Source organism: Apus apus, chromosome 1 (genome assembly GCF_020740795.1).
Source record: "Apus apus isolate bApuApu2 chromosome 1, bApuApu2.pri.cur, whole genome shotgun sequence".
Classification (NCBI taxonomy): Eukaryota; Metazoa; Chordata; class Aves; order Apodiformes; family Apodidae; genus Apus; species Apus apus.
In genome coordinates, this window is record NC_067282.1 from 132,505,381 (window position 1) to 132,520,918 (window position 15,538).

The window sequence follows — 15,538 nt, forward strand, 5'->3', positions numbered from 1 at the left end:
ATGGTCCCACTGCACAAGTCTTACTGCTTTTTAAGTCATTCTTCTGGTTTGCTAAGTGTGACATCACTTTCTTCTTTGTGATGAGGGAAAAGTTCCCCTTTATTCTAGATCCCTAGGCCCTTTGTTACATGTTTTCAGGTACTTTGAAAGCAGAAGGTGTCTTTTGCTCTCATACAGGTGACATCTGCTGAACAGTACTGCATATCCCCTTACATCCAGTCTTCAAGCACCCATTACTATATTCTATATTGCAGAAAAATGTTTTCCCTGCATCAGAAGCAGTTGCACCATCTATGTTAACACTTCCACCATGTTTCTTTAATCACATTTAAGTAAGGAATCCAAAAAAGTTCTGACTTGTGATCAGGCTGTCACACCACTTCTGACTGTGCAATCCAGCTCTCCCTTCTGCTCCACCTGTGCAGTGACTAAATTTCCATAGGAGACAGATGGTTTATTTCTCCAGCCTATGTTCCAGTCAGTGGAAAGAAGCAGGCTTCTGCAGACCGGCCTGAGGTAGCCTAAAATATCCCTCTTGCTCCCTCATCAGGAGAGATAGCATGCTGCATATTTGCAAAGCTTGGAGTAAGGAAAGTTTACATTATACAATTTTATAGCTGTACATTGCTCTCAAGCAGATCCCGATTGCTGCAACTAGATTAAAAAAATCTACTCACATATTTCCTGACAGCAGAATTTTTGCAACTTGTACATATAGCCAAAGCAACATACATGTAGCATCAAATTCATAAATTTCAGCAAGTTACCCTGATTTGAGAAGGGAGGAAAGATTAGGAATGATTTATTTCAAACTGACACCCCATTCCCAAATATCTCTATCTTAGAGCCTAAGCTTTGAAGTCCAAAGACTGCCTGGCCTTTGAGCAGAGTTTTTCAGATCCCTTTCATTCCTTTGGGCTTCTTCTGTATTCCTATGCTGCTCTAGACATTGCATCCTTCTCAATCCCTGCCTGACCACTTCTCACAAATCTACTTTCTTTAAGGGGCAAGGCTAAGCATGACAGCCAGCAGTATAGGGTTCCTAAATGCTGTGGATTTTCTTTTTAAATAAGAAAAAAGGAAAGAGCCATCACGTCTTTAATCTCATGACCCTAGTAGTTCATTGCACTGAAATACCATATTCCCATCAGAACATTTTACATCTTTGTATAACAAAGGGAGAGATAAGAAAGATATACAAACTCCAACATGATTCAGTAAATTACAGTTTTAATGTTGACATGAGGAACTTGTGCAATGTTTCCCAGCAAGCAAGCAAGCAATCAGGCTACCTGAGAAACAAGTCAATTGCTCCAGTTACTGTCCTATTTTGAGGTCTCCCATATTCAGTAAACAAGATATTTGGTCAACACAAACTGATCATTTGTAGAACTAAGCAAGACAAGGAAAATACAGACAAAATTATCAATACAATATATGGTATATGCATATTCTTCTGATTAGAATTTCTTTTTTCCTGGGTTACCAGTATAGGAAAATAGTTGCATCAGCAGCTCATAGAACTGAAATATAAATCTTGCTGTTAAGCATATCTGTGAAGGAAATTATTAATAGAGATAAGCCTCGTGTGGCTAGACAATGCTCGTCACATGGCAGCTGTCTGTTTCATCCAGAAATAGGGTGCTGAAGACATCATTAAAAAAGGTAGGGTGGTATTTGCAGGCTCTATCACAGTCGGGATTAAAGTTCACCTCTAGGATCTGAGGCTGCATAATTCTTTTCCCTGTAAAGGGGAACACAAACATTGCCTCTTACTACAAGCTCTTTAGAGATCCTGAATCTGTCTTTAAGCCAGAATATATGAAATGACTGGAAAACGCTCCCATCTGGCAAGCCAGCAGGGTGTTTTTATTTCAGTGGGTCTGGGTTTTTCTGGAGGAACAAAGGTCTGTTCCACCACCAGAGGACCATAATCCAACGGATTCTACAATCATTGTTCTAATTAATTGCCTCATTTAGAATATTTGCAGCAATTGAATAGGATCTCCCTGATACAGCTGTCTTGCTTGACCCTTGCAGCCACTGCAGGACTGGGCTAGGGGCACCTGCCCAACATACAACATCTAATCACTCTTCCAGGAAACCTGGGCACAGTGTATTTTCCCTGTGTCCCAAGGACCACAAGGGCACAAGAGTACACTCCATTCTCTTTAATAGTCCCCCAGGAGTCCTTTTTGTGTTTGGTGCCTCTGCTGCTCTTCTACATAGAAGAGACATGCATCTGGGTTGGGCATGCTTACAGAACACTTTTGAGCCTCCTAGTGAGATAAAGAATTCACCCAGATTTTGCTACCAGTGCTCCACAACTGGCTAGAAGGAAGGCTCCAGGTAGCTGTTAGCCATGCGTAGCAGTAACATGAAGCAGCTTCATATACATGTTCTTGCAGAGACTTGGCAACAACTGAGTGACAGTCCTGAGGACATGAATACCACTGAAATGGTGAAAGTGGTCCCTTCCCTGCTATAAAAAGTAATTGCACATTGAAGACACTGGGCCAAGCCTGGAAGCCACAGACAGTAAAATTATCTTTTTAAGGTTTTCATTAAGAGACAGGTATTTCAGACATTCTCTCACCATAAATGGGAAAGAAAACTTGTTGCTGTTGGAGAGACTAGATTGCTATACAGTTGCATTTTTTTGGGTGTGTGTGTTTTTTGTTTTGTTTTGTTGTTTTTTTGTTAATCAGAGAATGGCAGTAGCAGGGTCATAAGGGAAGCAAGGACTCAGCCAGGCATAGTTAACACTCTCCCATCATTACTGTTAACCAGCACAGCAGATGCTAACTACACAGATCTCCAACTCCAGATCCACTTTGATGTCAGTGGGAGGCACAGAGCATGCAGCTCACACTGCGTGTAAAACAGTAAGAGTTCAGACAAAAGAAATACATTTCTGAAAATGTCCACAAATATAAAGAATTCAACATTCAAAGAAAGGAGGTTCTCACCATCTCTGCTGGTGTCCCATTTTAGCATCAAGTCAATGGCATATATTGCTCTTGATGATGGATAATCACAGATGCCAAGAGGTGCAGGTTTAGCTGAAGCAACTTGGAACAATTCAGCAAATGCCTTAAAAATATTTTCCTAATAACAGAAAAAGCTCCGTGAATGAGATTCCATAAAAGCAATAAACATGTTTTTAATCACCTCACTCACACAGCTTTTAAAAGACTTTGTATAAATTACGCTAGCCAACAGATGAAAAACTGCACAGCATTAGCTTCAAAATGTGTATTTAGACCTACAGTGAAAGTGCTGAGCACCTGGCAATATCTACGGACTTTTCTAAGGAGCAAATCAGTGCTACAGAAATCCTGGAAACAGTGCATTTAATATTAAAATTAATCCTCTTCTCAGGCATTATGAACACTATTGCACTGTATACTGTTGCAATACAGTATACAGTTTGTGTGTCAGGAGAGTTCTGTGGACACCAGCAGTGCAACTGTGAAGTTCTGGCTTTTTCCTGCCTATTAAGTTCCATTCTAGCTCCATTTTGGTTTGTTCTGCAATGAAAAATCTTCTACCCACTTAAAACCTCTAAAAAAAGTGATGGGGACACGGAGACTCTAAGAACATACTACACTGGTATTTTGAGAAACAGATATCCAATGTGAAAGTGAAATAAACCAGAAAGAACATGCAGGTGTGAATTTTAGCATTTAGTTTATCCCGCAGTGAACCATTTCTTCTGCAAATAAAAACATGGTGTGATACTTCCTATTCTGCACACAATACTACTTAGGGTAACCTACAGTAATGTTCTGACATTTCTCTTTTCACCCCTTGTAGTTTATTCAGACAATTTTTAACCTAATGCTGCAAAACCTGTCACACTTTGAGTATCACTGATTGGATATAAGGTCCTAGTTAAAACTATATAAATTAATTTATGGAAATCAACCCACAGTTGGGTAATGTATTCACTTTTGAAAGCATATGCACCAACAAATGCTCAGCTATTGCTCATCTTACATCTTTTACCCCCTGATAAATATGTAAGAATGCAACAATTCAGTTTTGTGCATGTTTCTGAACCACCCCTTCATGTTAAGCTTTTTATTTCAAGCACAAATTACTGGCAAAAAAAATAAATGAGGAGGCCCTCATCTGCTTTCCTGTATGTTTTATGGAACTACAGTATTTGGAGCTTCCTCTTCACCGATAAAAGATGCCCAATTATTGGGGAACTATATGTTTTCTTATGAAAAGTCATTCATGCAATGACCAGTGACAGGGCTCTGGCCAGCTCACTAATGCAGAGAAGGTGGGGCAGCAGCTGGAAATTCTGCATTGGAGTCTCAAAGGCAAGATGTATTTTAACAAACAGGGCTTCTAACGGACTAGCTCAGAGGTAAAATATTAGTGGAGGAGGAGTCCTTCAGGAAAGAGCAAAGACCAGCCTAACTTTTTTATTTTTAAATATGCCACAGTATACAAATGCAGCTTCTGCACCATCAGTCTGGCAGTGTAACCCTTCAAGCACAGTGCCCCTGAAGCAGTAGCAGAACTTATTTCTATCAGCAAGTTGGGCACAGCTGGGCACATCCTTATCTTGTGAGTGAGCTCTAGTGCACTACACAGCAAACTAACGTGAAAGTGTACACATAGATCTTTAGATGGACAGCTCTAGTTGAAAGATATAGATCATAACCTGTGATGCCATTCTACTGAGACCACTATATACTGTAACTTCCTATTTCCTTTAGTGTCCTACTTGTTCTGACACCTCCTTATCTTTGTGAAGCCATTTGCAACAAAGGAAGCCAGAGCCTGAATCCCACAGTAGTTCAGTTTTTCAGGATCAGAGCTGATATTCTGCTGAAGGCTTTGAAAACAACTTTTCCACAGTCACGCAAGCAACATCTGTAGTGATCAGCACAATTTATATTCTCAACTTCCCTGACATGTTTCATGAAATAATAAGTCTTCACAGCCATGGGCTTAGATTATTAGCAACCTTCTGTAAAAAAGATGGAAGGACATGAAAAACAATTCTACTCCCAGGATCCTATGGGTAGTCAGGACCTACTTGATTAGTAAGTCCAATATAAAGAATTCTCATAGCGTAATCATGAAATAGAATTCACACATGCTAACAACAAAATATTTGAGAGGGAGTACATTAAGTTAACAAATGCTTCTAAAGTAAAAGTTAACATTTTCTGTCCTTTGTGGAACTGATACACATGAAATATATCTTATGAATAAAAAAGCCAGTACCACTTTTGGAAAAGCTAGTCTGCTGAGTAGAAAAATTAATAAATTAATAATTTACATGAGAAAGATGAAGTGCTGACTTACTTGTACTGTTGGCCAAGGATATTCAGGATATTGTTTTTCAAACAGAGGAATAAATTCTTCACAGTGTACCTAAAACAGTTGGGAGTGACTGAGCAATCAGATGACAAGAGAATGAAACATCAAATATTTGTTGCCATTCGTAGAAACCCTGGCAGCAAACTAGGGAATTAAACAGTTCCTGAATACTTTCCTTGATCCAGTATTTCTTGTTATAGAAGACCACACTGGATATTTGACAGTTATTAGCTATCACTTTTATAATTCTTTTATTGATCTCTTATCAATGTGAGTTATATTCAGGATGTAGGTTTGCATCACCTTATATAACCACAGATGATTATGGGTCCAGAGAGGGAAGAGTCTAGGAAAATACTGGCTTAGGGTACTTTTACAGCCTCACTGCTTAAGTGGATGTGAAATAGGTTATTTGGGAACAGTCACAAAGGAGGCACTGGAAGATTTTCTAACAACAGAAAGGTGAGGAAATGTTTTAGGCCGTTTGCCTACCTGTTTTAATGTCACACCAGGAGCATAATTCATGACTGTGAAATGCTTCTCATAGTCATCCAAGTCATCAAGGGAAAATGCCCTAAAGAATAAAAGAACTCCTCAGTTCCCAAGGTATCAGATTGAATTTTAAGCCCCTCCCCACATGAATGAAGGGCACTTAATTACCGATTTGAGAAGCGTAGCCAGAATACATCATAGATATACAGCCTGAGTGGCTTTACGGACCGCAGCAACACCACATAACGGATGTCAAATTTAACCATCCCCACATCTTCTCTGTGAAACAACACTGGATTCTCAATGTATTTGCACACGACCTGCAACAAAGCAAAAACCACTCACAGTAAATGCAGTTCAACTGAAGTGAAAACAAAGTGTCACTGGATCTTGATTATTTAAGCTACTCTTGTATGCATTTCAGGTTTTCTTTAGAAGTGTGCACAAATACACAATGTTGCTATGCAAATAGGTACCTTTTAGCAAACTCTTTGACATCAGGGTGAGGAAAGAGCGAAGGCAGAATGTACTGCTTGAAAAAAAACCACCACAATATAATTTTATTTATAATTTCAGTGACTTTGTTGTTGGGAACTAGAATACTGAAGCAATTCCCTGTGCATTTTTGCATTCCAGAAAACATGCAGTCCACAGAGCACGAGAAATAAAGGTGAAGTGACACTGACATATGACCACAAATTGCAGATTCCCTATAAAAAACTCCATGATTCATCTACTGTTGGCAAAGACAGTACTTCCTACCAGTACTTTCAGCAATATCAACCAGAAGACAGAGTAATAATGTTCCAAAATTTATGACCAACACTAAGCATAGTTACTGTGTGTTCATGTTAAAGTAGCAGCACACTGGAGTATTCATTGCTGTCAGGGCAAATTTTATTTTTTAAATAAGAAACCACCAGGCTCTGAGTTAATCACTGCAACCAGTGGAGCTGACCAATTTGCATATGAATCAATTCTGAACTGATTGAAACTGTATGCCTGTGGCCAGCATATGAAGAAAATTAGTATTTTTAGAACTACTTCTAAGAAGGGTTTTTGCAGCTGTCCCCTTTAAATCACATTCAAAACTAGGGTCTCTTACCTTTGGGCTGCTTTCTCTATGCCTGATGATATTGTTAAGGTTGTTGGTGATGTGGGTATCCAGGCTTCTGGCCAAGTTCCATGGTTTGCATATCCAGTGATTGTCTTCTCCTCTGAGAGAGAAAGAGAGAGAGAGAGAGATTAAGTATCCAACTCATTAATCTGTCTGAACATCCACTTGAACTGATGTATGTGTTCCCCTGAATAAATACATTATAAAGCTGTGGGCATCAGTGCAAAAACTAAGGACTTTTGACTGACAGCTGGGAGCAGTAAGCCGTAGGTTTACAGGGGAGAAAAGGCAGCAGAAGCTTTCACTGATCTTTTCAGTTAAGGCTTAGCATGCTCTCATCATTCATTTCCTTCTGCATCTGACTCCTTCAAAAGGGGAAAACAATGCATCAACAGGGCAGCATCATCAAGAATACACAAAGGTCATGGTGCAGAAATCATACTGCCCGGAGTCTGAGAACATTCTACCACGGCATCATGCAACTTTCTGAGTTGATTCCCTAGTAACATCTCCAAATCATTCACACAAACATCATAACTCATCTATTTGGGAAGATATCACAAAATATCTCAACAATTCCTACTGCAAGAAAGTGAAAGCGCACCATCATCTTCTCACTTTATAGCTACCTCAAGGGGCAAAACTACTTGACATTTCCTTGAGGAAAACAAGCAACGTGCTGGTCTTTCAACGCATCTTTCTGAGTAAAGGATGTCCTCCTTTCCTCAATCTATTAAAGCATCCTGAGGAACTTCTTGAGCTCTGTGATAAACAGCATAAACCAAGCTGAAGTTAGCAGTGTTAAGAGGGTATGTTTTGTTTATTTATTTGAAAATTCCTATCCCCTCCTTCACATTCTCTACATACACACTGCATTCATGGTCAATCCTTGATATATAAAAAAGAATTAAAACACCTCACAGTAGGGATACATAGAAGGAGCACTGTCTCCTGGTTATGCTGGTCAGTAACAGAATACGTAGAGCAAAGAATGGCCAAAAGAAACGCCTGGCAGGGGGCGCCACAAACAAGCGTCACCAAAAAATCAACCTCTCAACCAAAATAGTCCATGCTAGCAGCAGAAAGTGTGGATTTAAAACCCTAAAGCTCCACAACTGCTTTAGGCTAACATTAAAACTCAGTTTTACTTTCACAGTCTTACAGAACCCAAGTACATTAACTCTAAACATTTTACACTCTGGTTTCAGTGCAAGAATAACTGCTATTGGTCCCCTGGAAAAAAAACCCAAACAAAACACAAACAAATGTGTTGCAAACAACATTTTGATGTTTTCTGTATCTGCTAAATACAAGAGGCAAGACCTTGACTATAGAAAAAGCAACAGCTTTCAAATCTGTATTCAATCATGGCAAAGTCTGTGTTTCAAAATGTGTTGTTTAACCATTCTTGCAGTGAAGAAAATACCTAAAAAGCTCACACTTCCCACACAAAATCCACTTGAACACAAATGCAGCAAGAGCAAACTCATGGTGGTGTAACGGCTAGCAAGCCCAAAATACAGGTTAGCGATGACTGAGTAAAGCGGGATGAAGAAAGCATAAAATGCAAGGAAGCGGAAACACATCCCACCTCCTGTTGCGTTGCTGAAAGTAGCTGATGAACTGAGGCAACTCTGTTTGGAGGTTAAAAGTACGAGGCAACCATCTTGGCCCATCTGGTCCTCCAGCTCGTCTAGCGATGGATGCCAGGCAGTCTTTGACAGTCAGGAGGTTCTCACATGGGAACTGATTCAGCATTACCTCAGGCCTTTCCTCACTTAGTTTCCTACAAAACACAGAAACTGTTGGGTGAGGGAGGAAGGTTGGGGATGACTTTTGGAGCTCAGTTTTTATAGCAACAAAAGATTTTGTGTTATCAGGGGAATGACCGCAACCTATAATCTTTGAAGTGTGAGAAGTTGTAGAGGATGTCTGCTTCTCCCTCGTTGTCTGTGAATACAAATTTGGGATGTGTCAGGTTGTTGAGGACTTGCTGAATGTCTGTGAAAACCCTAGAAGAAAAAGGCATATGAAAAACACATCAGCTTGGTTTCTGAAACTGATCAACTCATGCATGAACAGAAAAAGTTTTAAGCTTGGCTTCCTACAGAATTATGCTTTACGAATACACATGGTCTGTGACAACCCCAATACACAGTAACATTTTAAATTGAAGAGAGACAGATTGAAATTTTGAATTTTGAGACAGACATCTCAAATATAGTTTATCTCCTCTAACTTTCACAAAAGTAAGAATCCAGAAGCCAGTGACTGAGTCCTTGACAGTGAAGCACTAACATAAATTCACTATTCTAGATGAAAAGTCCGTAAGTGAGAGAGACCCTGTGAATGCCTGTGTTGCTGGAAGAGCCCTAAAACTCAATCTGTTGTCATTCACAGGAAATATATTAATAGGAAATCTTGTCATTTTAACTCAGTAATTTCCAAAGACTATTTTCAGAACTTCACATGAACAGAAACATTTCCAAATGATCAAAACATGTGGAAGTATGCATATTACCTATATGCACAAAGTACACAACTTTGAAGTTTAATATGAATCTTCTCCCAGCCCCATTAAAACCCACACACATTATAGAACATAGCCAAGAATGAGGCCAAATGTTGCACATCTGAGGAAACTCCCCTCAAATAAAATCAGTAAGTTGTTTATCTGACATACTAAAACAAGCAGACAGAAATATAGGCTATTTTGATCATTTTACAGCTTGACATGAGGTCACTTAATTCAGAATTCAGCATGATGACTCAAAATGAGACAGTGTCATAGAAAACACTTCTCATTGTGAAAGAATGTTTAAACAGACTAAGCAACTGCTAATATTTCCTGTAAGAAGCCACTATATTCTTCCTCCTCTCCAGACCTATTCTTACTAGTTGTGTAACTTTCCTCTCCTCCTCTGCTACTAACCAATTGGAAGATACATTCCCCTGGGAGAGACTTCTCTGAAATGAACTGTAAAAATACCCAAGTCACAGGGGAAATACATTCTTTAAAAAGAAAAGTATGTAAGATATTTTCCATAGCTTCATGTCAGACATACTACAATGACTATACTATTTATGCTTTATTGCAGATGAAGAGAGTCAGCCTGGCATCCCTGTTGAAAGAAGTCACCAGTCTTTTCCCACTGTTGCAACAAAAGTTAGTATTTCCATACAGTCCCACTGGCATTTTGTTCTGCAGTATGTGGCTTGGTTTTCCTTATGAATCTGTACACTGAGGGAAAGTACAATACCAAATCTGTTCTACTGGATCCAGTACAAGCTCTGTCAAACCCATTTCACATACAAGCTATCCAAATACGCACTGGTTTGGAGGCACCTTTTAGTCCTCTGTGAAGCAAAAGGGAATCAAAGTGGTGGCATGAAAATAAAAGCCTTATAATGCTGTAGCAAAGTCTTCAAGCACCCAACATGCCCACAAAAACATGCAGACAAAAACACATGCAACACAAGAAATACTGGAATTTAAGTTGCTCATACAGGCCCACATCAGTCCATTACAAGCATGCCCTACAAAACAATTTGTTGTCCCACAAAGACACTAGTCCTGTGTAGCTGGATCCAAACCTAGCTAATAGATCATACCAGCAACAGGATCATCAGATCTACACAAATGGAGCTATTCTGCTTGTTGAATCAACTCAAAGGAGAGCAGCAATATATTGGGTTTTTATTTGCTTGGGTTTTTTTTCCTTCTTGTGATTAAGCTCATTTAGCATGGCACGGAAATATTCTGACACTATACGGCATAATTTTTTTGTGGCAGAGTGCTGGGATGCTGGCCTTGTCAGCTTCTGGTCCAGGTTATGTGAGCATTATCTGGTTTCCAGCTCACGAAAAAAGGTAAAAGTAGCACAGTCAAGCACAGAGTTGGGTACACTTTCTCTGAAATGCAATGTGGTTCGATAAAACTTGCATAATGTCATGTATTTGGAGTAAAGGAATGATTAGAGTTGGGCTAAGGTAGTACAATAATTTGGTTAGTTGTCTGCAGAAACAGTCCAGTTACAGCTGCTTTGCCAGGACAGAGGTGAAACCTTGGGTCAAAATCAGCATCACACTGGACCTATGAAGAGCCAGAGACTCCTTTGCATATGAACCATCAGAGACCTTGAATGCACTTACAGGTAAAGTTGAAAGAAAGGGTTTTTTACTGAAATTAGTGGAAGTAACTCAGTAGAGGACCTTCAGGAGCAAAAAGAGTAAAGCTTCCTTCCTCTCCAGTTGCAGCTACAGCAAATACCTTTGAAACCTTTGTTTCATCAACTGATGGTTCTCACAGTTCTTCCAACTGGGTAACACATTGAAGGTGTTAAAACAGATGAATTGGTGCTTAAGGCCAAACAAATATAATTTCTGTGGCAAATTTCCTTACTCCTGTCAGAAAGAGACAATAGTACGAAAAATGCTACTGTAACACAGGCCTGAGACTAAGGCATTTGGCCTTACACAGCATGGAAGGACATCTGAAGAGCCTGGCAGCATCTGATAACTCCAATAAATTTCATTCCACATCATTGCCTTGATATAATTTAATCAGTCAGAGGCTCCCTCCTCCCCACTCTCTTTTTATTCCATGTTTCCATATACATCATTTACTAATAAACTGCCACTGCTGGCTGGACACCAGCTACCTCTCCCAGCTGAAGAGCAGTGTTCTTTACACAAGTTAGGGATTCAGCTGAGAGGTGGATCTCCTCCTGTTGCACACCCAAAAATTCATTTCTCTCAGTGTTAATTCACTTAAGCTCTCAACATAAGTTCTACATCACACAGATAGACAAGTAGTGACCTGCATTCAGTCACTCCAAACAGCAGGCTTAAGGAAAGATTCCAGTACTTGCTCCTCTATTAAAAATAAATAACTCCCTTCCTAAAAAACTAATACTTCTTATCCTTCAAAAAACTCCCACTACAACACTGACCTGCCTTTACAGTTTGGTATCTTCTATAATATATAGCTACCAAAGACTAAAGGACTATTAGATTTCCCTCCCTCTGCCAATATCTTAAAGATATACACAAGATTTCACAGAGGTGCTACTCATTAACAGTAAAAGGCCTGTTTTCTTAATTTTGAAGTCTTACTAAGAAACTCGTGTGCCAAAATACTCTAAATAATGTATGTTAAGGCTTGCTTATCAAACACAAAAATGCAACACAAAAGAAACAGAAGAGCTCAATTTATTCTTGCTAAGTGCAGGAAGACCATCAAAACAAGCTGATGGAATTTAGGGTTAGAGGGAAAATAAGGCCATTCCACTTGTTCCAAGTTTTGAAGTTACTCCATCCATTCTATACACAATCCTCTTACCATAAAAGTAATGGAAAAGCCAAAGCTCTGGAAGGCACACAATTTAATATTGAGAATGAAGATTTCAAAGAAACACAAAATAAAATTAATGTTTCACTGCCAACACCTATCGCTGGAGTTTAGTGGTCAGATTCCCTTAGGTACTTTAGTATATACAGTATCAACACATACATTTCAAATAACCACTTTTGCGCTGAAGAACAGAGACTATAAGGGCAAGGACCTGACAACAACTGGACAATTCTTTTGTTGTTACCTAAAAAGCACATAGGATATTCTATGGTATTTCCTCATTTTTTTGTTAAATAAGTTGGCACGCACTCCAACGTTTACTCTGACGCTACACATCCACATACATACATAAAAATACAGACAGACAAGAAATGCACGAAGTTCCATTCTGAGTTTGAGAGATGACAGAATCTTTCCACTGCATTGCACACTGTGGTATCAGCTGACCTATTCTGGACCTTTCCCTCTAATATCAATGACACATGGAAATAATGAAACCAGCTAACCATACTTCCTGAATTACTTCCCTCCCACCTTGTCCTACAGAAATGCTAGCAGGGATGCTATACAAAGTTTTGGATTAAAGAATATATTATTCAGTGGAATTGTGCAAATAAGGTAAAACATATTGGATGTTACTTAATTTATTCAAAGCATTGAAAGCTAAAAAGCAGTTATGAGAATCAACTCCCAAAGCACAGAGCTGACAAGACCAATCAAAACAAGGAGTTGTCATCTCATAACAGCTCTTTGGGCATCTTCAAAAAAATGATGTAGTTGAAGAGAAACATGAAAGAGAAGATCAAGAGAAAAAGAGATGATCAAGCTCAACACAAACTGGAAGGACTTTCTGTATGAAATTAGTCTTTGAAACATTCAGTTCTTTTATCCACCAGCAGTCAGCATAGCTGCATAGAACAATCTCCTAAGGGCAGCAGTTACAATTTATGCTGTAAGACCTATCCAAACCTATAATTTGCTTTTCAGGATTCAGGTGAAACACATAGTTTATCTTCCCATTCTCTGTTTAATTCTACTTGGAAACAAGGTCATTACAAATTTGTGCCAGGTTTTAAACTGCAACCTCAGGCATTTAATTTCTTCCAACTTCCCTAGAACACTGGCAATATACAAGACAGAGCACATACACAAACAGACTACACTCAACTACCCAGCTTCATGATTTCTCATCTGCCTGTCCCTGGTGACAGCCTTAAAACCTCTGAAGCTCCGAAAGATGGCAACAGCACCAGAAGACTGCAACTCCTACCAGGCCATCTGGACCCCGAGACACTACCCTGCTCCTGCAGGAACTTTAGTAAATGAAATTCCCTCCTGTGGAGGCTAACCTGCACTACTTTCTCTTCTCCAGACAGGAATGGGATAAAGAAGAGAGGAAAACCCTTAGGAGCACATGGGCAGGGTGCTGATGACATGAGACAGGAAGGATTTGGCATCTGTTTCCCCCACCCTCCATTCCTCCCTAATGTGAATGGCATTCATTTGAAAGATAAGATGCAAAATAAAGAGGTAGCAGTGAAAAATAAGTTGACATTTCTCAACTTTCTCATTGTTTCTTTCCATTTTTATTATAATGCATCTAGCTTTGAATATATTATCTGAAATAGAGTCAAGTACCCTGGATGAAAAAATAGCTTTTGCTTCTCCTCACATTCTTGTAACCAGTTTTCAACTGCGTAATGAAATCTAGACTATCACTGAGCAAGTTAACAAATGCCTCTCAACTCAGAGTGGCTCTGATTTTCAGTAGTTCTTCTCAAGCAAAGTTAATCTGGTGAATAACAAACCCCCTCAACACAAGAAGCTGGGATGCGAGTATGCCTACCAAATACCTTTTAGCCTAATCTCATCCCTTAAGCAAAATATTGCAAGCAAGAATGATTCCACAGTCAAGACTACAAACACTGTGGAGTGGAACTCTTAGAAATGCTACATAGAAGTGTGTTCTTCTGGAATAAAACTAGTAATAAGGCAGTCTACCCATGCAGTACCACCACTTTGGCTCATAAAAAGCTCTTATTTTGCCATGTTCTCCCAGCTTTCTTCCTAAATATTTTAACACCATGCACTCCATTTTTGTAGTCAGGCACAACTGACTTATCCAACTTAAAATGTCCCTGGTTTTGACAAAATTCCTGTTTGGCAATCTGAAGGGGAACAGCCTGTTACAATCACAGAGCAGTACATGTACCCCTATGGACATACATGCTATAATGCAGAAGAGAAATCTTGGAGTCTTTCTTGTATAATTGAGTTACACTCCTTAGAGAAAACAGTCTTACAACATTATACATCTTTTTCTTCATCCAGAACGTGGCACTTAAGTTAAAAAAAAAATATTCTAATTTAAAAACCAATTAATTCTGTAAGTGACAAGCCATTTACTCCGAAGAATCCAACAAGAACAACTTGTGTCAGAATCTCAAGTGGCTACATCTAAACAAACTTCCAACTTGCCTCTTGTTCAACGCTGGAAAAAGCTGTTCAACCTCAGCACACTGCAATAATTATACTTAATCTTGGTGAGAAAGGATTTTGTAGATACGTACTTGAAAACTTTGTCTTTCTCATAAACTGGTGGCTTTATTGCTATAGGCAGTTTTTCCTTGTTTTCTGCTAAAATAGCCTAAAAAAAAAAAAAAACACAAATATTTAATATTAGGCAGAATGAATGAGCAGCCTTAGGTCAACCTCTGCAATATTCAGCGGATATGAACAGCAGCTTAGACCAAACTGAATTTTAAAGTGTGCATAATCTGGCTTATAAAATATGTGACTGAAAAACAACAAAATCTTTAAGAAGAACCTATAAGTAAAATATTCTGTATGGCCCAATGTTCACCCAAGTGTTCTATGAGGAACAGCCTGTTGAAGTTCAGCCTGTTAAAATTTTCTCAAGTTGTAAACCTTTACAGATAATTTTCTGCAATTTCTTACTTCCATATAAGCACTTAAATGCATATATATATGTATATATAGGTGCATTTGTAGTCTTAGTAAAAATGACAGTCCATCTGCATGTTTCCTCGGTGTGTTGTCTTTGGTGCAAGTGAATTCCACCAAAGCTGTATTTTCAGAAACATACTGTGCTGTGTAATATGCTGCTCAGAAAAAAAGTCAGTACTAGAGCAGAACGGCATCAGTGGTAAGAGGATATTAGTAAAAAAGCATAAAGAAATATAGTTTCAACACCAGGTCTTACCAACACTGTC

General features: G+C 39.0%; 1 protein-coding gene across 2 annotated transcripts in view; it reads right to left on the reverse strand.

Moving 5' to 3' along the window:
- Window positions 1–1,213: 1,213 nt before the first annotated feature.
- Window positions 1,214–15,538, reverse strand: part of TTLL12 (tubulin tyrosine ligase like 12) — a 28,400-nt gene continuing 14,075 nt past the window's right edge. Inside the window, exons 6-14 of one of the 2 annotated variants that reach the window (XM_051641756.1) lie at window positions 14,876–14,952; window positions 8,848–8,964; window positions 8,544–8,738; window positions 6,941–7,052; window positions 6,004–6,155; window positions 5,836–5,917; window positions 5,329–5,397; window positions 2,970–3,108; window positions 1,214–1,744 (exon numbers count right to left, since the gene is read on the reverse strand). In XM_051641756.1, coding sequence (XP_051497716.1) covers window positions 1,593–1,744; window positions 2,970–3,108; window positions 5,329–5,397; window positions 5,836–5,917; window positions 6,004–6,155; window positions 6,941–7,052; window positions 8,544–8,738; window positions 8,848–8,964; window positions 14,876–14,952 — 1,095 coding nt within the window. In that variant the 3' untranslated portion in view covers window positions 1,214–1,592. The remainder of the gene's footprint in view (window positions 1,745–2,969; window positions 3,109–5,328; window positions 5,398–5,835; window positions 5,918–6,003; window positions 6,156–6,940; window positions 7,053–8,543; window positions 8,739–8,847; window positions 8,965–14,875; window positions 14,953–15,538) is intronic. The other variant, XM_051641839.1, reaches the window with a different exon arrangement.